Genomic DNA, 22,467 nt, shown 5'->3' on the forward strand with positions numbered 1-22,467 from the left:
TGCTACTCATACGGTTAGGCCACAACAAGTGGGGGAGCCTGTTGGCGTCCTCACTTGGGCACAAAGAGGAGCTCTTGGTTTCAACTTGCCAACAGGTCCATCTCGTCCATCTCGTCCATCTCCACTTCCACAACCTGACCCAACTAACGAGCCCTTCATTGGTGATAAGAGCAGGCCAGTCTCTATGCTATCGGACATTGACGGAGCCTTCTTGGAAGCAGTGGCTGACTTGCAATAGGTGAAAGTTCCTGAGGAAGCCCAGATCGCAGAAACTAAACCCATAGCGGAAGCAATCATGAAGGACACCTTTCAACAAGTATCCCTTTACGATATGCTCCGGCTTGATGCAACCCTCAAAAGTGACACCCTCTCAGTCATTCAGTCTCTGTACCCGGGTGCAGGGCCTAGTGGCGAGCACCTCCTTGTACAGCCCTCAAAGTCTTACATGATTTCCTATCCAGCAACACCTCTCACCGATTACAAAAGTCCTCGTCTCACTATATCTATTCTTGGGCATCAATTCTCCGACGTCATAGTCGATGGTGGTTCTGGGATCAATTTGATGCCAGAGTTCACTATGTTGGCTTTAGTTTTGCAGCCTACCCGCCCTGCTCCATTCACTGTTACATTGGCAGGCCAGAGGACAGTCTATCCAGTAGGCATAGTAGACAAGGTGCCTCTGAAGGTACAAGACTTCACCTTTAGCTTGAATTTTGTGGTGGTCAGTCTTCCCCATGTGGAGGGAGGATTTCCTTTGCTTATTGGTAGACCATGGTTGTGGCATACTAAGGCACTTCATGATTGGAGAAACGACGCCATGTGGATACATACTCTTGGCTCCCCCATGCAACCAGTTCACTCGAAGGAGGTATGGATCCAGTAGTTCATCACAACTCGTTGTCAGTACAGTCCAACCCTGACCTCCAGCAACCTACCCCACCTGACGGATCTGACGAAGACCTGTTGCAGTGGTTGAAAGCTACTACATCGATGCCGTGCTATGTGGTCTCTATTCAAGTAGCTAAACCTCCTGACTCGGTCAAAGAAGTCAACCTGGGCAACCCTGACAACCCTCGGCACATCCTCTTAGCAGCTTGGTTATGGGAGCATCCCGCGCTACTCGATCAAGTAGTCTCTTTCATACAGTCTTTTAAAGATGTTTTTGCTTGTTCCTACAAGGATTTGGAAGGGATCCCACCAGAATTGGGTGTCCATATTGTCCCTTTGGTTGAAGGGGCTAAGCCTGTTAGAGGCTGAGCTTACAAGCTCAACCCAAAGTATGCAGAAGCTGTCAAGTCAGAGCTAGAAAAAATGCAAGAGGTAGGGATCATTGTACCTATGGAGCACTCTGAGTGGTTATCACCCATGGTGATAGCGCCTAAGAAGTAGTCCAATAAAATCCGTGTGTGCGTAGATTACCACGCTCTGAACAAGGTAACTATCCCGGATGGTTTTCCCACACCTTTCACTGAGCATGTGCTAGAAGATGTAGCAGGGCATGTATTGTACAGTTTCATGGATGGGTTCAGTGGATACAATGAGTTGGGCATCCATCCCGGTAATCAGATTAAAACGGCTTTTGTGAATCCCTGGGGTATTTTTATCTACACTAGAATGTCGTTTGGGTTGAAAAATGCTCCACCTTCCTTCAATCGAGTAGTATATCTCATATTTTGTCCCTTGCTTACATATCAACTTCGCATCTTCATGGATGATTTTTCAACTTTCTCGGGTGCTTAGTGTTCAACCCCAGTGGAAAATCTAGAGGAGCACCTCGCTCAGCTCTCTGTTGTCTTTCTTAGGAGCAGAGAGGCACGCCTGAAGCTCAACACGAACAAATGTTATTTTTTGGTCACTGAAGGTACACTTCTAGGCCATGTAATGTCTGCTAAAGGTTTAGCGCTCGCCCCAGAGAAGATAGTAGCAATCTTGAAGTTGCCGCCTCCAATCAACCCTAAAGGTGTTCAGAGCTTTGTCGGCCATACAGGCTATCATCGTAGGTTTATACGCATGTATGCATAGGTGGCTCAACCATTGACCCGACTCACCAGTGCTACTATACTCTTCAAATGGTCCAAACCTGAAGCTGAAGCATTTGCATATCTCAAAAAACGCCTCATTGAAGCACCGATTCTAGTGGCTCCTGATTGGTCTCTTCCTTTTCATGTGCATACTGCTGCTAGTCAATTGGTTGTAGGTGCTGTGCTTGGATCGCCCTGTTCACTATGCAAGTTGCCTGCTCACCAAAGTAGAGTGCAACTATAGCACCACAGAAAGGGAAGGTTTGGCTATTGTGTATGCCTTACAAAAATTTTGCCATTATTTATTAGGGGTCCACTTCACAATTATTACTGATCAACATGCCGTGCGCTATCTGCTTAATAAGCCACAAGTTGCAGGTCGAGTATGGTGATGGCTACTCTTATTTCAAGAGTTTGATTTCGAAGTGGTACTCAGATCCGACAAACATCATGTTCTTGCTGACCACCTCTCTCGCATTCACACCGATGAAGAAGCAACAAGGGTTATAGATGACTTTCCAGATAGCAGTCTCTTTAAGGTGGATACCACTCTGGAATGGTACGGCGATGTCTTGCATTTGCTATCTATTGGCCTGTACAGTGAGAATGCGTCTCCACTACAGAAGAGAAGATTGCTTTTAAAGTCTAGTCCATTCACTCTGATTAGCAGCCAACTCTATAAGTTACGACTAGATGGTGTTCTGAGACGGTGTGCCTCTCCTCATGAGGTTGAGAATATTCTCAAAGATGCCCACAGTGGTCCCACTGGTGGCCATTACCCTGGTCACATCACCGCCCAGAAGATTCTACAGAGTGGTCTGTGGAGGCCCTATGTTTTTTGGGATGCAATTAGCTATGTGAAAGTATGTGATGTGTGTCAGCGCTGTGGACCTAAACTAAGCAAGCAGTCCAACCATCCTCTACAGGTCTTTATGGCACGGCTGCCCTATGAGCGATGGGGCATGGATTTTGTGGGTCCAATTGCTCCTCCGGCCCAACCAGGTAACCGGAAGTATCTGCTGGTGGCTACATATTATGCAACTAAGTAGGCAGAAGTACTGGCGACAACTGATTGCACTGGGAATACTGTAGCCAAGTTCTTGTACGAAAATATTTTGTGCAGGTTTGGATGTCCCCTAGAAATCACCAGTGATAGGGGCAGTCACTTTGTTAACGAAATGATTTCAACCTTGCTCGCCAACTATAAGATTTTTCATCGTAAGTCTTGCTCTTATTACCCTAGAGAAAATGGATAGGCCGAGAGCACCAATAAGGTTCTGATAGCTCTTCTACGGAAAGCATGTCATCTCCATCCAGCGTCTTGGTCTCAAGATATCCACGGCACCCTTTGGGCACACCGAACTTCCTTCAAAGCTACAACCAATCACACCCCATTTCAGTTAGCCTTTGGTTTTCCTTTGGTTTGGAAGCAATAGCACCCTTCGAATTAACTCAAGATCTCCGCGAGTGGGCAGTCTGTGTGCCAATGGGGGTTTGGGGTCTCTCTCTCTCTCTCTCTCTCTCTCTCTCTCTCTCTCTCTCTCTCTCTCTCTCTCTCTCTCTCGTCTCACCCTATTGGAAGAAAGCCGATGTTTGGCTTCTCAGGTTCTTGAGGTAGAGCAGCTTCGTCGCAAGGCATGGCATGATCGCCATCTTCGTAAGCCAAAAATAATGACAGAATCACTGGTGTTACTCTACCAAGCTAGATATCAGAAAAAAGCAAAGAAGTTGGTCCTAGCTTGGCAAGGACCATTCATAGTACAAGAGAGTCTACCTCAGGGGGCAGTACAGTTAGTGACTCTCGAAGGTATTTCCTTACCATTGGTAAATGGCTCCAGGATTAAATGCTACTACCCTTCGCCATAAGCCTGGAGTCATTGTCTTTTCTATCTAGTCATTGTCTCTTCTACTAAGGTGCCATCCGTTGTGTCCCGACCTGTTGTGTGCCCTGCCTTTTCACCTCACTTCTGTAACTTGCCTTCTCAGAGTCCTTCCCCACCCTCAACGCTGTTCTTTCTGACTATGTTCCAGTTTTTCCATGGATTGCTAACATTGTTCTTCCAACCTATGTCTTGATGTCTGTCTTCTGATTCAGTTTTTTAGATCACTGCTATGTCTACTTCACGATATACTTTCATAAAATATTCTTCTATTGGGTCAACTGAATGAGTTTGCAACCTTTCATTTCCCTCTGATTCTTGGATTCTATTCACAAACGTTCTCCTACAGTGTAATCTGTACAGCTATTGGAGCTGTGGGATGCAAGAGTCTCCACATCGTTAGTTGCAACTCTCTTCCAGCGAAAGGGTCAAAGCACAATTTTCAAGCCCCTACCTCCCCTATCTAGCAAATAATCCCTTTGCCCCTACATATAAACCCGGCTTGCCCTTCAATCCCCTCGACCTCCCTACCCACATGACAACCTACTCACAGTTAGCAAATTCTTTCCCAGTTCGTCCTCCCTTCTAGAATTCACCCCCCCCAATTTGTCCCCCTCTCCCAACTCGTCCCCCTTCCAAAATCGTCCCCTTACCAACTTGCCCCCCTCTTCCAAAGTAGTCCCCTCACCAACTCGCCCCCTTACCCAACTCGTCCCCCTCTTCCAAAGTCGTCCCCTCACCAACTCGCCCCCTTTTCAATTCGTCCCCTTCACCAACTCGCCACTTCCCGTTTAGTCCCCTATCCCCAACTCGCCCCTCCCCTTACCCAATTCGTCCCTCCCCAACTCATCCCTCCCCTTACCCAATTCGTCCTCATCCCTCCCCAACTCGCCCCTCCCCTTACCCAACTCGTCCCTCCCCCTCACAACTCGCCTTCCCCAATTCGCCCTTCCCCCTCCACAATTTGCCTCGTTAACCGTCCCAATTAGTCAAACCCAACTCGACCTATACCCTTCTTTATTCGCACAGAATCCGTTTTCCCTTCAAAGCAGCCCTAATTACACACATCTCTCCCCTCTCTACCCAATTCCAATTCGGTCGCTCTGCCCTCTTCGGCTTCTTCGCTTAGGCTTCTTCCGTTGCGATAACTGCTCCGATAACTACAGACAGTTATATACATATACAAGGTGAAATCAAATTGAGAGTTGCCAACTGTATGCAGTATGTAGTGATTGCAGAGTTGATCATATGTATGCATTGTGGATCTATACTTTGTGCAGAGGGACTAGCTTTGTTTCAGCTTTTGAGTGTCTGAACGTTTTTCTGGCTTTGAATTGGAACAACCTCAGTCAATCAGTGGGATTGGGTGACCTATACACATCATTTACTGTGTCAAAAGTTTTGCAATTCCCATGGTGGGTAGCAACAAACATTCCAAAAAAGCAGGATTAATAAAGAAGTCACCACCGCAACCGCTGAGTTCTACTGAGGAGGACGAGGATGACTCAGAAACTAGTTGCCATGATCTAGATGACTTCACTTGTAGTAATGCCAGCGATGAAAGTTACAAAGCCTCGCCAAACTCGGAGTCGGATTCAGAAGCTACCTCTAAATCGAACGCTTCCCGAGAAATAAATGTGAAAGCAACAGGTAAAAAGAAACACAATCATCAAATCATTAGTCATGAGATCAATCGGCCGGCTACATCTTAAAATCGCACACCATTCTCTTTGGATGTTTATCCACAACCGCCTCGACCATCTCTAAGCGAAATAAATCCTCTCCAAGGCCCACCAGCTACAAACTTTGGGTCTCACAGCATTGGTTGATGGCGATCTGCCAACTATTGTTCCTGTTGAGATGGTACATGATCTTTTGAAGAATTTCCCTAGGTCAAGGCCACAAATTCACTGCTACACGGTTAGGCCATGCTATGGGTATGGCCACCTTTCCATCTGTGAAGCCTGCTACCCGAACTTTCTCTCAGCTTTCCAAGGATGCCACCATTCAGGCATGTCAGGAGATGCTCAGTACAGATCACTTGGATTATGAAGGAAACAAATAGCTCCTAGAAATCTTTAGATACTACTTTTTGGCTAGAGATGCCAAAGAAGATAAGGGAAAATGTGAATTGCCCACTACATTATCCCATTGGGACGGCCTTTACTGTTTGCTCCACACCCAACCCTGTGGATTTTACCAGATTCTTTTTTCATCTCGTTACAGTCTAGGGCCAAAAGATTTCGGGCCCCGGTGAGGTCTGTGCAGTTCAACTTCAAATGTTTCGCAGCACCTCTCTTGACGTGGGTCATAAATATACATGTTACACCAGACGAAGTGGATGAGAATACACGAAGTGTGCAAGAGAAAAGGAAATCCCTAAACATTCAGGCTCATCCTAAAATCATGAAGAAAAAGAAGATCAAAGCAATGGTGGCGAAAGATACAGTAGAGTCTCTACTCTCTTTGCCAATATCTGAGAGCCAACAGACTAAGGTGACACATCTTCCGCGGCGCTCTCTGTCTTCCACCCCTCTCTCTACTGGGCCAGTGTCTACTTCCAAACTTCATGACAAGTTGGTGGCTTCTCCCTCGAAGATTCCTCTACCTTCTTCCCCAATATTCACCCATATTGATGCCAAAATATCACTGACTCCACCTGCAACAACCATCTGAGCTCCTACTCCACCAGTAGTACCTACTTCTAGCGAGCCCGCTGTGCTACTTGAGAGTCCTCCAGTATCATCTTCAGGGGTGGCCGACTCTACTTCTCTGCTACACCTTTCGGAGAAAGTATTACAAGACTCCAGGAATGCTATCGCCACCATAGATCTTGGAGCGGAACAGTTAGCTGCCACGCATCAGTGCCACTCTGCCATATACGCAGCTATGTTGGGATCTCTGAAGGTCGCCGAGAGTGCCATCTCGGATCGGGATGCTAGGATTTTCGCACTGCAACAAGCTTTGAAAATAAAGTTAGACATCATTGAAGACCTTCAAGCACAGGTACAGGGATTTCGAGAAATGCTTCTACATGGAGATAGGTCTACTCAGGCACAGACATAGGCTCAGGCTCAGGCTCAGGCTCAGGCTCACGCTCCAGTTGGTGTGGGGTTTGGATGGACTGGATCCGGGCCACCAATGCATACTGTAGGTCCTTCTCGGCAATTTATGGGACTCTACACACAGCCTCCAGTTCAGTACTATAGTCAACAGTATCCTCAGGGGTTTCAATCATCGCCATTGTCCCACATGCATAGCGTTCCTTGCTGCGACGGTGTTGCTGGTGCACACTGCCATGGCTGTGTCACTCGACGTCCTCAGTACACTACTGGACAGGTGCTACCCTCTGCCCTGCAGGTGGCGGCTCCTTTCATAGACGGCCAGGTTATGGACAGAAGATCCCAGCAGCCTCTAGTCCAGCAGCGAAGTTCCACTATTGATTTGATGGCTCCATCTCCAGAGACTGATCCTTCGGGTGCGGCTGTGGAGACTACTCTTTCTCTGGGATGACAAAATGGCAATCTTTTCACCATGGCAGTACGATAGTAATTTATTATTGTAGTTTCAGTCTTTTAGCAGTTTCAGTTGTTCTCTCATCGAGACGGTGAGTGGTTTTGTGGCGGTCAACCTGTAAGCAGGGCTACAATGTCACGGGCACGGGACAGGCCGTTAGTCACAGTTGGCCGGTTTCACACTGGATACGGGTGGCAGGGATACGGGTGGTGGTCCAGTCCACACCCTGGCCATCGCACCACCTCACAGTTCAGAGATAGGCCCAACTAATGTAGATATTTTGCAGCCGTTGGTGGCTCTGCATGTTTGTATATATCTGCATGTTGTTTAGGGTTTAGCTACTTTTGTGTGGTCCATGGTCTAGGGTCCATTATCTTCAGTTACACACAGCACGTTTGCACCATCCCTGCACAGTTGAGTCTCGACACCCCCACTGTACCTATGAGATCTGGGCTGGAGCCGAGTGTGCTGCCATGCCAAAGTTTGTATCGGTTTCTTTGAGTTTGTCAATGTTCGTGCTGTTCATGATCTGCTGAGTCATACTGTTGTTGTTGCTTTGTTATTCTTGCTATGTTGTTCTTTGTCTTCTGTGTTTTCATTCTGTGGAGTAAGAGCTCATGCACATTGCACTGAGGAGCACCCACTATAGAGGACATGACACATTATCTCCACTACAGTTGTCTACTGGTATCCCTCTGAATCTACCAGTCTCAATCTCTAGCTGATGTGCGGAAGTGCATATCTGACCAATGGCACACTGCAAACCATGAGACATATGTGTGTCCGTGTAGCTGGGTCAAATCACAAACCCATCTCCTGTGAGGTGGAGAAGATGCTCTTTATAGAAAGCCATCTTCGTGCACAACTCCTGTAGCGGCTCTATCCTTGTCCTCCTGGTATCCAGCTGGATCAGGTCTTGACGAATGAGTCTAGTAATCTCCACCTGTGTAAGAGACATCGAGGGTGCCTGAAGAGAGTATTGGAAAGGGGGCAGCCTGCTGTCCATGGTGAAGCCATGCGTCTGAAACCATGATGTCATTTGTGCATACTAGCATGAAGTGTCCCCCTAAAGACCTAACTGTCTCGAAGACAAGGGCTAGTCTAGCATATCTGTCTCATCTGGTAAGCGCCTCAATCTCCATAGGAGGGGCAGCTACCTCTACTTGAATAATAACGTGGGGTACGGAGGCCTTGGCTTTGATCAGTCGAGAGATGATAGATACCAAGGGCTTCTCCATACGTCTCCAACCATCTTGGCCTACAGAAGGTCCCCATATTTTCACCCCATACGACATAGCTGAGGCTACTAAAGTATCAAAGAGCCATAACTTTGTCCGAGGTTGCTGAAACTGAACTTGCGAACACATCCTCTCCAAGCCTCCCAAGGCCGCAAAAGCTCTAGTCAATCTAGTCTCTGCTACTCTCCCGAAAGAAAACCAGCCCAGTGAAGACAACACCAAGGTAAGTGTATGCATCTGTAAACTCTACAATCTCCTGACCATATGTGAAAGTCGGTGTTGATCTCTGATCCACTGTGGTGTGGTGTTAAACACCATAATCTTGGTTTTACCAAGGTTTAAATACAATCCACTATCTTCTGCAAAACTGTGTAATGCATCCAACTGTCGCTGCATACCCTCTGGTGAGTCAGAGATACGATCATCAACTTATAACAACAATGGGATCCATGTCCCTGCCAGCTGGGAGAGAGAAATTAAATAAAATGAAATGTTATATTAACGTCTTCAAAAGGCCAAAATGACCTATGAGACCAATCTGTTACAAAATAGTGAATCTGATACCATGTCTGGGCACAAAAAGACTAGAACAAACATACTACTGCTACTAGAATCCATCCCGATCTGCACTCTAGATGTCGAGAGAGTATGGCTCGAATCCTCTGCTGTAGTCTGCGTCCATGTTGTGTGGCCCCTCTCCTCAATCGTGGCCCCCCGGAACTCCTAAGCTCCAGTGCTCGATCGATGAGAGTGCCAATAGTGGTCGAATGAGTGTGGGCCGAGCTCTGCAATGATGGCTGCTCCTCTCACTGTCCCATATCTAGTGAAAAGAAATCTGTAATCTGTCTCTCGGACTGTCTCTCTCTAGCTCTCCCCAGCAAAGTGTCTATATCTGTGTAACTCAAGTAGATATAGCCCAAGACATCTCTGATCCTCATAACTCATGACCCTAGAGAAAGAACCGAAACCCTCTCTAAAATAAGCAGTCGAAACGGCCCCGAATATCATAGTACACTGTGCAATGACATATGTAATGTAGATTTGTCTCTTGCTCTAGCTGGCATAAGCGGCATATCCTATTGTCTGCTCTGGTATCCCTCTGAATTTACCAGTCTCAATCTTCAGTTGATGTGAGGATGTGCGTATCTGACCAAAGGCACACCGCAAACCATGAGACGTATGTGTATCCATGTAGCTGGATCGAATCACAAATCCATCTCCTATGAGGTGGAGAAGATGCTTTTAGCTGGGTTGAATCACAAATCCATCTCCTATGAGGTGGAGAAGATGCTTTCTATAGAAAGCCATCTTCATGCCCAACTCCTGTGGTGGTTGTATCCCTGTCGTCCTGGTATCGAGCTGGATCAGGTCCTGACGAATGAGTCTAGTAATCTCCACCCTTGTAAGAGACATCGAGGGTGTCTGAAGAGAGTACTAGAAAGGGGACAGCCTGTCCATGGTGAAGCCATGCATTTGAAACCATGATGTCATTTGTGCATACGAGTATGAAGTGACCCCCTGAAGAGCTAACTGTCTGGAAGACTCAAGGGCCAGTCTAGCATATTTGTCTCTAGTAGTATCCCACAAGTTGTGCACAAAGGAGACTGATCTAGTAAGCACCTCAATCTCCATAGGAGGGTTAGCTAGCTCTGCTCGAATGATAGCGCGGGGTACAGAGGCCTTGGCTCTGATGAAAAGAAATGTTATATTAAATGTCTTCAAAAGGCCAAAATGACCTATGAGACTACACTGATACAATCTTGGTGGATCTAATACAGTATCTGGGTAAAAAATAAAAATGAAGTAAAGTGAAAAAACTAAAATCATCATCATCAATGCCCGAGGATGCCCGACATCGCACGCTGTCCGAGAAAGTACTGCATTGGTCGCTGAAGAGCATCGTCAATGTCCGCCGATGTAAATAGTCGTACTGGACATCTCCCATGTCGTGCTAGAATAGTCTCGATCCTCTGATGGAGCCTCCATCAATGTCGTGGTCGCCCTCATAGACATGGGGCGGCTAGCTCTCTCGAGCTCAATGGCTCTGTCATTTAATATACCTTTGGTATAGGTGGCTCTGAAGTATGATGTAAAGCTTGCTTATCTGACTGCTAAGTCCGTGCTCTAAGGAAGTCAGTGATCTCCCTCTGTGAATGTCTCCCACTGCCTAATCTCCTTAAGAGACTCTCCCTGTGTCTGTGCAGCTCTAGCAAAAACAACCCTGGACTCTGTTGATACTCTCCTGGATCTGCCAGTCTCAATCTAACTGATGAGATGATGTGCGCATCTGTCCAATAGAACATCGTATCCCATTGGATAAATGAGTGTCCATATAGGCCAGTCTAATCACATATCCATCCTTTGTTAGTTGGAGAAGATGCTCTCTATAGAAAGCCATCTTTGTGCCCAACTCCTGTGTCGACTATATTAATGTGCTCTTGGTATCTCGTTGAATCAGATCATGACGTATGAGTCTAGTGACCTCTGTCCTTGTGAGAGGTAGGGAGGGTGCATCCAAGGAGTACTGGAATGGAGACAGTCTATCCATGTTGAAACCATGATGTCATCTGCCCATACCAACATGCTGTATCCCCCTGTAGCGCTAGCCATCGGCATGACTCAAGGGCTAGCCAAGCATTCTGTCTTGGGGAGGTTCCATAAAAACTGTGCATGAAGGATACTAGTAAGTGCCTCGACCATGAGAGGTGGGGCAGCTAGCTCGGCTCGAAGAATCTCATGTGGCTTTGAGGCCTTAGCCCGAACCATTCAAGAGATCATAGAGACTAAAGGCCTCTACATATATCTCCATCCATCAGTGCTACCAGATCTGCCATGATGGTCCACTGAGGGTCCTCAAATCTGTACTGCATAAAGGATAGCTGAAGCTACTAGAGCGTCAAAAAGCTAGAGCTTTGCTCGAGGTTCCTGTAATTGAATCTGCGAACACATCCTCTCCAATCCTCCCAAGGCTGATAAGCTCTCGTCAGTATAGTCTCTGTTGTTCTCCTCAAGTAAAACACCGGTCCACTGAAGACTACCCCAAGATAGGTGTATCCATCTGTATATTCCACCGTCTCCTGGCCATATGTAAATGTGGGTACTGACCTCCTGACCCACTGTGGTGTGGTGTTAAACACCATAACCTTGGTTTTCCCCAGGTTAATAGACAATCCACTATCATGAGCAAATGTGTACAAAGCATCTAAGTGACGCTACATTCCCTAAGGGGAGTCAGAAATCAACACAACATCATCAGCATATAGATAGTGAGATCCATGTCCTTGCCAACTGTGTTCCTCTATCACCATCCCTCTCAATGTAGTCAGAAACCTCATCCACATGCATGCCAAATAGTGTAGGAGATAACGGGCCCAGCTCTGTTGCACCCCGATAGTGAAGTGAACCAAATCATAAATCCCCTCTGGAGTGCGAACATGCCCCACCACTGACCTGTATAGAGCCACGATCCCCCAAATCAACTTTGTGGGTACCCCCATCTCCTGTAGTTTGTGCATCAATCTAGCTTCGGGCATTGTATCAAAGGCCTTGTGGAAATCCACAAAGCAACAATAGAGCCGTCTCCCATGTGATCTCCCCTCCTCAATAATGTCTTTGAGTGTCAGAATATGATCAAAAGTAGAGAACCTCTCCTGAAACCTGCCTGTCTTGCTGCTCGTACACCCTCTCTCTCTACCCATCTACTCAACTGCTGCTCAAGGATGGATGCGTACAACCGTGCCAATGTGTGTCAAATCATGATAGTGCGGTAGTTCTCATGCTCCATAGGGTCCCCTAACTTGAAGATAGATACGATAGTAGACAAACTCCAAGTTCAGGTAGGACCTCACACATGGCATGGTTCAACATCACTAATAGAAGCTCTACAAGCAGATATCTCGCATGTATAAAATGCTTTGCTACTAGGCCATCTTATGCTCTCCTAGTCCTCATCCTATCAATGGCCTTCTTTATCATCTTGGCAGTAAAGAAAGCACATGTGTATGGGCATGGCTCTGGCAGATCCAGAAGAGGTGGCTGCCTCGAGACTGTGTAGAGAGATGATGCATACTGACCCCAAACCTCCATAGAAGTGATGACTGGTGGGGGTGAAAGCCCACGGAAGAGCCGCCATGCCTCGCCTGTATCCTGGCTAAGAAATAGATGGTTTATATCCTGCTCTAATCGAGCTAGAAACGCCCTCTTCTTCCACCGCTCCAAACGTCGAGAAGCAATCCGTGACTGCTTGTGAGTGATGACTCCTAGAAGTACCTCTCTTTGAAGTTGGGCTCTTGTCTCTCTGCACTCCTCACCATACCAGCTATTATGGGGGGTATGCTCCTAGAAAGTCGTCGCTGCCCAGGCTCAATGTGTGGGTATGCCTCTGCTGCTGCATCCTGCAATGTCTTTGTTAGAGAGAGAGAGAGAGAGAGAGAGAGAGAGAGAGAGAGAGAGAGAGAGAAATGAAATGATATATTAACTTCTTCAAAAGGCCAAAATGACCTATGAGACCATCAAATACAAAATGGTGAATCTAATACAATGTCTGAAGTACAAGTACAAAAAGTACTGAATGTAAAAAATGAAAACTGAAAATGAAGTGTGAAATGTGAAATGTGAAATGTGAAAATGTAGAATAGGCCCTCAATGACAATCTGGGTGTCGTGCTAGAATGCCTCTGATCCTCTGCTGGAGTCTCCGTCGATGGAGTGTGCTCTTGTGTCTCGGTCGTGGTCGTCTCGATCTCCCGAGCTCAGTTGCCCTGTCAATGAGGGTGCCTCTGGTATGAATGCGGGTACAACCCTGTGCTGGTGGTTGGTCTCCTGGCTCCCTCGATCCAAAAAAGTCTGTGATCTGTCTCTGTGACTGTCGTACTCCATGTCTCCTCAGCAGACTATCTCTATGTCGGTGTAGCTCAAGTAGCGAGAGAGAGAGAGAGAGAGAGAGAGAGAGAGAGAGAGAGAGAGAGAGAGAGAGAGAGAGAAATGAAATGAAATGAAATGTTATATTAACGTCTTCAAAAGGCCAAAATGACCTATGAGACCAATCAGTTACAAAATAGTGAATCTAATACCATGTCTGGGTACAAAAGAACTAGAAAAGAACTAGAAGTGGAACAAAATACTACTACTACTACTACAATCTAAAACTACGTGGGTGTAGCAGCTGATACAATAGGTACCCGGTAAACTGGATGTAACAGTGTGTGAAACAAAGATGGAAGAAATGGTGAGGATCCATCCTCATCTGCACTCTGGATGTCGAGAGAGTATGGCTCGAATCTTCTGTTGTAGTCTCCGTCGATGCTGTGTAGCTCCTCTCCTCAGTCGCGGTCGTCTGTATCTCTGTAGCTCCAATGCTCGGTCGATGAGAGTGCCAGTAGTGGTCGAATGAGTGTGGGACGAGCTCTGCAGTGGTGGCTGCTCCTCTGGCTGTCCCATATCTAGTGAAAAGAAATCTGTAATGTGTCTCTGGGACTGCCTCTCTCTAGCTCTCCCCAGTAAAGTGTCTCTATACCTGTGTAACTCAAGTAGATATAGTCCAAGACATCTCTGATCCTCATAACTCATGACCCTAGATAGAGGACCAAAACCCTCTCTGAATAAGCAGTGGAAACGCCCCCGTATCTCATAGAACACTATGCCTGCCTGTCCCTTTGCCCGTACACCCTCACCCTCCTGAAACCTGCCTGTCCCTTTGCCCGTACACCCTCACCCTCTGCCCAGTTACTCAACTGCTGCTCAATAATGGATGCATACAATCGTGCCAGTGTGTGTCCAACCATAATAGTGCGGTAATTTCCAGGCTCTGTAGGATCACCTGCCTTGAATATAGGCACAATAGTAGACAACCTCCAAGTCTCAGGTAGTCCCTCACACAGGCACGATTGAACAACACTGCAAGAACCTCCATCAGCATATCCCTAGCATGTATAAAGTGCTCCGCTACTAGATAGATAGAGAGAGAGAGAGAGAGAGAGAGAGAGAGAGAGAGAGAGAGAGAGAGAGAGAGAAATGAGAGAGAGATCTTAACTATCTCTTTTATTAAAAAATGAAGATCCAACTTCAGGAGTGAAAATCAGCTTTAAAGATAAAAATGCTCTTTGTTTTTCGAGAGAGATTCTGCAATTTCTAGAGAGAGAAAATAAAAAAGGCGGTTTTAGAGAGAGAAATTTTAGCATTGTCTAGAGAATGGAGAGAGAGAGAGAGAGAGAGAGAGAGAGAGAGAGAGAGAGAGAAATAAAATAATATATTTCAAAAGGCCAAAATGAACCTATGAGATCAAGCTGTTACAACATAGTGAATCTGATACCATGTCCGAAATAAAAAAGAATTGAAACAAAAAACACAACTACTGCAAACTGGGATTGTATGGATGCGCCAGCTAATACAAAAGGTGCCCAGTACAATGTACTACAATGTGTAGTACAATGAGAGAAGGGAGGGGGGAAGGGCCGGGGGGTGGGGAGATATGGTAGAGATCCATCCTCATTTGCACTCTAGAAGTCGAGAAAGTATGGCTTGAATCCTCTGCTGTAGTCTCTGTCAATACTGTGTAGCTCCTCTCCTCAATCACGGTTGTCTAGATCTCCCTAGCTCCAATGCTCGGTCTATAAGAATGCCAGTAGTGGTAGCATGAGTGCGTGACAGAGCTCTGCAATGGTGGCTGCTCCTTTGGGTGTCCAATATCTAGTGTAAACAAATCTATAATCTGTGTCTGGGACTGTCTCTCTCTAGCTCTCCTCAGTAAAGTGTCTGTATGCCTGTGTAACTCAAGTAGATACAGTCCAACACACCTTTGATCCTCATACTCATGACCCTAGATAGAGGCCCAAAACCCTCTCTGAATAGACAATGAAAACGGCCTCCTATCTCATAGTAGACTGTGCAATGGCATATGTAATGTAACTTTGTCTCTAGCTCTAGATGACATAAGCGGCATATCCTGCTATCTGCTGGTATCCCTCTGAATCTTCCAGTCTCAATCTCGAGCTGATGTTAGGATGTGCGTATCTGGCCAATGGCACAACGCAAATCATGAGAAAGATGTGTGTCCATATAGCTAGGTCGAATCACAAACCCATCCCCTATGAGGTAGAGAAGATGCTCTCTATAGAAAGCATCTTCGTGCCCAACTCCTGTATCGGCTCTATCCATGTCTTCCTCGTGTCCAGCTGGATCAGATCCTGACAATGAGTCTAGTAATCTCCACCCGTGTCAGAGACATCAAGGGTGCCTGTAGAGAGTACTAAAAAGGAGGCAGCCTCTCCATGGTGAAGCCATGTGTCTGAAACCATGATGTCATCTGTGCATACCAGCATGAAGTGTCCCCATGAAGAGCTAACTGTTTGGAAGACTCAAGGGCCAGTCTAGCATATCTGTCTCTTGTAGTATCCCACAAGTTGTGCACAAAGGAGACTAATCTGGTAAGCGCCTCAATCTCCATAGGGGGTGCAACTAGCTCTGCTCGAATGATAGCGTGGGGTATGGAGGCCTTGGCTCTGATCATTCAAGAGATGATAGATACGAAGGGCCTCTCCATACGTCTCCAACCATCTTGGCCTCCAGAAGGTCCCTATATTTGCACCCCATACGACATAGCTGAGGCTACTAAAGTATCAAAGAGCCATAACTTTGTTCGAGATTCCTCGAGCTGAACCTACGAGCACATCCTCTCCAATCCTCCCATAGCCGCATAAGCTCTAGTCAATCTAGTCTCTACTGCTCTTCTCAAAGAAAATCTCAGCCCAGTAAAGACTACCCCCATGTAAGTGTATGCATCTGTATACTCCACAATCTCATGACCATACGTGAAAGTAGGTGTTGATCTCCTGATTCACTGTAGTGTGGTGTTAAACACCATAACCTTGATTTCCAAAGGTTTACACACAATCCACTATCCTCTGCAAAACTATGTAGTGCATCCAAATGTCATTGCATACCCTCTGGTGAGTCCGAAATCAACACAATATCATCAGCATATAGCAACAATGGGATCCACGTCCCTGCCAGTTGGGCACCTCTTGTCACCCTCTCTGTCAATGTAATCAGACACCTCATCAACATACATACCAAATAGAGAAGGAGACAATGGGCAGCCCTGTTTCACCCCAATAGTAGAGTGAACTAAATCAGATACCCCTTCCGGAGTGCGTACATGTACCATCACTGATCTGTACAAAGCTATAATCCCCCAAATCAACTCTATGGGCACTCCCATCTCCTGTAGTCTGTGCATCAATCGAGCTCTCGGTACCATGTCAAATGCTTTGCCGAAATCCACAAGCTATAATAAATCCGTCTCCCATGTGACCTGCCCTCCTTAATGATGGCTCTGAATTTCACAATATGATCAAGGGTGGAGAAACCCCTCCTGGAACTGGCTTGACCCTTTGCTCGTACACCCTCACCCTCAGCCCAATTACCTGTTTTGCAGGCATAATCGAGGGCAATTACAGTGCTTTCAAGAGGGGGGTATGTCACAAATGGGTGACGTGGCATGGCCCTGGACACACTCACAGAGTGGGGCAGAAGACCCGGACACACACACAGACTGGCGGCAGTGACACGTGGCAGCTGTACGGCAGGCCTGGATTTTCCACTGCAAATCGCGCTGACATGCTGACGTGGCAGGTGTACAGATTTTCGCTTTTTACGCTGATGCTATATAGAAAAATCTGCTTTTGCGCTGCTGAAATCCTATGCTGGCTGATTTGAGAAGCTTTTGGATTAATTGCTTTAATTTTTGGAAGCTTTTAAAGTTGACAACTTCTGGGGCTCTGCTTTTGGGCATCCCTTGTAACGTATAAATTAGTGGGCAGGGCCCTCATTTCTGAGAGCATCTGGACGCACAGTCTGAGAGTGAGCATCCTCCCTCTCTCTTGTACTTTGAAAACAGATTAATACAAAAAGAAATACCGAAAGGGGCGCCAGTCTATGGGGCCAATATCTCTAGGCACAGAACTACGTCGTGCCGTGTCGAATCAAGTGTGAATTGTGAACTGTTTTGAAGTGAATCTCTGTTGTGTCACGGTAGAATCTTGACTTTGAGTGTCCAAGTTTGTTACAGAATGAAACTCATGCTTAGTATGTGGTTCGACACTCTTCGATAAGCAACAAAGGATTAATCTCAATGATGATCGGATTAATTTGGAGTCGCTTTCCCTATATTTGGCAAGCATTTATTTTGCTACCAGCACTATTCCTCAACACAATTCTCATGTTTCTCTAACCTGCTTGGCACTGAAAAGGCAATACTAAGTAGTCTCACAGAACACATAAACAAAACAAGAAAACTTCAGCACTCGAACCAACTATGCATATATACAATCATAAAGAGCCACCAACGGCGAGCAAAATATCCCTGAAAGTCCAGCTAAGTCTATCTCCAAACTGTGGTGGTGGTGAAGTGGCCATGGTGTCCACTAGACCACCACCCGTGTCTCTACCACGTATCATTGCCCAGGCGAGAGTCCATCGGCCAAGACCAATTATAAGTGTAACTGCCTGTCATGTGCAAGTGACAATGTAGCCCTGCAACAGGTTGCCCGCCACAAGACCACTCACCGTCTCGGTGAGAGAATCATTGAAAAACTGCTACATAGACCACGATAACTGAAAGAAACTGCATATCTACTATAAATGATGAGCCAAACTCTCCAAATCATGTCAGCGAAGATAAATTGTAACCTAAAGATTAATCTCGTACACAACATGCTAAGTGAGTAGGGTAGGGCAAGAAGAGGGTAGGTAGGGTCGAGGCTGCAGGTGGGTAGGGGTGAAGGGGGGGGGGGGGGGCAAGCATGGGTAGTCTAGACCTTGGTAAGGGGCGAGGGTGGGTGGGTAGGGGCGAGTAGGGGGGTGGGTAGGGGCGTGGGAGTGGTTAGGGGTGGGTACCGGCGAAGTAGGTAGGCTAGATAGGGGGTGAGGGGAATGGGTAGTTGCTAGAAGACGTATGGCTAGGTTTGCATGGGGGGACTTTACAGGAATCTCATTTGCTGAAATTTTGGAAACACATGCCCACATCTATCATGTGACACACTGAAGCAACCCAAAATTGCTACTAGAAGCCTGCAATCCACTAGCAGAGAACCATCCTGTGATACACACCAACAAAAGGACTCAGATTGGCTCGGCACCACCAGCCACTTAACCGTGATACAATTACCCTCTTGATTGATGAAAACATCTATTTTGTTCATTTTCTTCATACAATTAGAGCTTTTAAAGATTTTTGAAAGGTGAAACTTTTTATTGGTGTTTGCTATAAATGGAATGCATAGAGAAGAGCAAGTTGGAACCACTTTAACAGAAAAGAAGTTATGTGAATATGGATCTTCGCTTTTCCACTTTGATAAATGTACCTGGTCTAGCAGCACGCAGTGATCCCACAGCCATGCAGCCAAAATAATGGGCTGGGTGTTGTCAGAGTCTACCAAGTTGACTTCTTTTACTGGGTTTGGAGAGAGAACGGCTGAAGATGTTTTTGTAGGTGTAGAGGTTTCCGTTTTCTGGAGCATAGATACATCATGAGATGCTTCTTGTGGCCATCCTTGGGGAAGCCCATCGAAGAGGAGTCTATCACACACAGAGGAGGTTGAGGGCTGGGCTTATTCTTGTAAAGGAGATTTCTTTCTTCTTCTATGGTCTTTTAGGGGCTTATCAAACCCAAAGGCTTCCACTGTGGGAGCATATGAGGCATCACCCTCTCTGACCCCAACCCCTGCATCTTGGCTGAAGATTGAATAGAGATCCCATAGCAAGGCAAAGACTTGGTAGCTTCCAACCACTCAAGCAGGTCTTTCTCTGGCCCATCAAGTGGGGTAGGCTGTTCGAGTTCGGGGTTGGATTCTACTAACAAAGAACTATGATGCACCACTGGATCCATCCCCCCTTCGAGGTGAATAGGTGTCATTTGGGAGCCAGGAGTATGTATCTACAAGGAGTATTTCCCCAATCATGTAGCGCTTTAGTGTGCCACAGCCATGGTCTACCGATGATCAAAGGAAAGCCGGCCTCAACGTGGCAAAGACGAGCCACAACAAAATCCAAGCTAAAGGTGAAGTTTTGTACCTGCAGAGGCACCTTGTCCACTATGCCCAATGGGTAGACTATCCTCTGGTAAGCCAAACTAGTTGTGAAGGGGGCGGGTCGGGTAGGCTGCAGACCAAGTGGCTCTTGCTTTTTGGCAGGCTTATGGGCATCAGCTATATATAATAGTCGTTTTGAGAAACGCTTGCTTTTTGTACCTATTGCTTTTAGGCATGTGGCCTTTATAAGTGAGCCTAGGGGGCCACTCTAGCAGATTAGCTTGGAAGAAAGATCACAAAGTGACTCTTCGGCAATTGTACTTTGTGATTTATCAATATAAAAAGTACTAAACAGAGTCTCGTGTCTTGTGTCTAGCACTGCAAATCTGCACTCTCCTTGCATAGTGGAGCCTCGACACCCCCATTGTACCTGTGAGTCCTGGGCTTGGAGCTGAGTGTGCTGCCAGCCAGAGTCTGTATACTGATTCCATGATTTAGTCGAGTTCCATTTGAGTTCTGAGTCTATTGTTGTGTCTTTTGAGTCGCTTCTTCCATTGCTCTATTGTGTTTATGTTTTGTTGGAGTGAGCTTTCACTCATAATGCACTGAGGAGAACCCACAATAGAGAGCATGACACACTTTTTATGCCACATTTGGGATAGTATGTTGGCAGATATGTGTATTGAGATGTTCTTTATATCTTCTAACAATTGGACAGTTACACATTGGGATGCGCACGATTGAATAGTGGTTCTAATTTGCTTGGCTTGGAAAGCATTCGCCTATTCCTTCTCTAGATGAGTCCCAAAGATTGGAGGTTTGGAGCCTATATTGGAGAATTGCTTGTGGTCCTTTATCTCTTCCTCAGTTTTCGATGCATTTGGTTGACACTTTTCCTCCTCCTTGGACCATAGGTTGATGATTATGCAAATAGCATTTCGAAAATGCATAAGTCTTTGTCTTGGTGGAAAAAGCGACTCTGGATGATATGGAACAATAAGATGCCTTTCGAATGTTGCCTTTTTCTTTTGCAAGAAAATTAGTGTGAAAGTATTGTCTAAACTCTAGAATGATGTATATGGGTGGTGGCAAGATAGCCTCCATCAAAGATGCTACAAGGGAGTTATGCCCACTACTGTATTCCACTCTTTCACAAAACTGGGCCGGTGTGGCTTATGAGACAAAATTGTATTGTCCATGACACAAAGCAAAAACACGAGAAAATTGTATTGTCCATGACACAAAGCAAAAACACGAGAAACAAAGATCACCACAAAGAGCTGGACAGGTGTGACAACACTAGTATCTATTGATGCCTCATGCATTTTGAATGCAAAAAGAGTTCTTGTTACATCTTGAATGGCACAAATTACCCTTTTTAAGAGACCGAATCCTGTTAGTCCCCTGTTACTTGAAGTTATCATCTTTTCATGAAAAAGGTATGATACCCTATGGAGGATGCTTCTTACAGAAATTTAATCAAATCGTGGATATACCAAAGCATAGTTAAGCTAGCACATCCTACTGATTTCTCATAAAAATATGGCTTACAAGGTTTTCAAATTTGAGAGTCCCTCCAAGACATCAAGATTCCCTTCCATATTGTTGCTTCCAAGAAACCTGGAAAAAAGAACCAAGGTCAAAACAAGAGAAAACTGGCTTGTAATCAGCAAGCTTTAGATTTAGTTCATAAAGACAGCTTTTGATTTTGGTCCATATAGGAGTTTTGTGATGCCTCAAAGATGCAAAGTGGCCACACCACAGAACATTTTTTTGATCAACCATAGTACCTCTTGGCCTGAGTCATCAAGGCACTCTTCCGAGACTGATTTGCTACCCAAGCCAATCATGCCTCATACACCATTCAACCAGACAAGGAGGTTATCAAATCCCTTCAACTATACCCTTTTAACCATCCTGAATAGGTGATATTCACGCAACCCCCTTGTTTTTGTTGACCTGAGCTCTTACACCTCTTTTGGTTACTCCAATGCAATTGCATACTGGCTCCTTTGAAGTTCCTAGCATTTGCATGCCTCCTACATGCATGACTCCTGGCACAGCTTGTTCATATGTTTTCACTTGTCTGGTTCCAGCCCCATTGAGATTATGCTACACATTTCTAATCAGTAAAGCCCCCCTTCCCCCCCCCCAAGAACTGAGTGGAACTCGACAAACTCATAGAACCATACAGACTCTGGTTGGCAGCACACTCAGCTCCAAGCCCATGACTCCTGGCACAGCTTGTTCATATGTTTTCACTTGTCTGGTTCCAGCCCCATTGAGATTATGCTACACATTTCTAATCAGTAAAGCCCCCTTCCCCCCCCCAAGAACTGAGTGGAACTCGACAAACTCATAGAACCATACAGACTCTGGTTGGCAGCACACTCAGCTCCAAGCCCATGACTCCAAGGTACAATGGAGGTGTCAATGCTCCGATGTGCAAGGAGGGTGCAAGTGTGGTGCTGGACTCAAGACTACAGACTCGAGACGCTAGACCATACAAAGTGGATAATCATGTAGTCCCCGACCATTGGAACCAACCATACATATGTATCTCATAAAGAGCCACCAACGTGCAAGGGGCAAGGTGTCACGTGCACATCTAACCCTATGTGTATGTGGACAAGCTACTTCATGACATGGTTTCAGTTCGGTTAGATTAAGAAGTGTTCTGGCACTTTTGTGAGTTTGTTTGCAGACCGTGCATGTCTAGACACTTATAGTAGATGCATATCCTCTGGTTGCACACAACATGATCATCGAATTTCCATCAGAACCCA

General features: G+C 46.0%; 1 protein-coding gene across 1 annotated transcript in view; it reads right to left on the reverse strand.

Annotated features, from left to right (window-relative positions):
* The window catches only part of LOC147453064 (putative LRR receptor-like serine/threonine-protein kinase At1g56140), a 120,908-nt gene that overhangs the window by 85,917 nt on the left and 12,524 nt on the right, over positions 1-22,467 (reverse strand). The window contains exon 2 of the mRNA XM_086518568.1: positions 21,233-21,301. Within this exon, the coding sequence (XP_086374694.1) occupies positions 21,233-21,282 (50 nt within the window). The 5' untranslated portion in view covers positions 21,283-21,301. The remainder of the gene's footprint in view (positions 1-21,232; positions 21,302-22,467) is intronic.

The sequence above is a fragment of the Adiantum capillus-veneris genome, chromosome 8 (assembly GCF_014529385.1).
Source record: "Adiantum capillus-veneris isolate H3 chromosome 8, ASM1452938v2, whole genome shotgun sequence".
NCBI lineage: Eukaryota > Viridiplantae > Streptophyta > Polypodiopsida > Polypodiales > Pteridaceae > Adiantum > Adiantum capillus-veneris.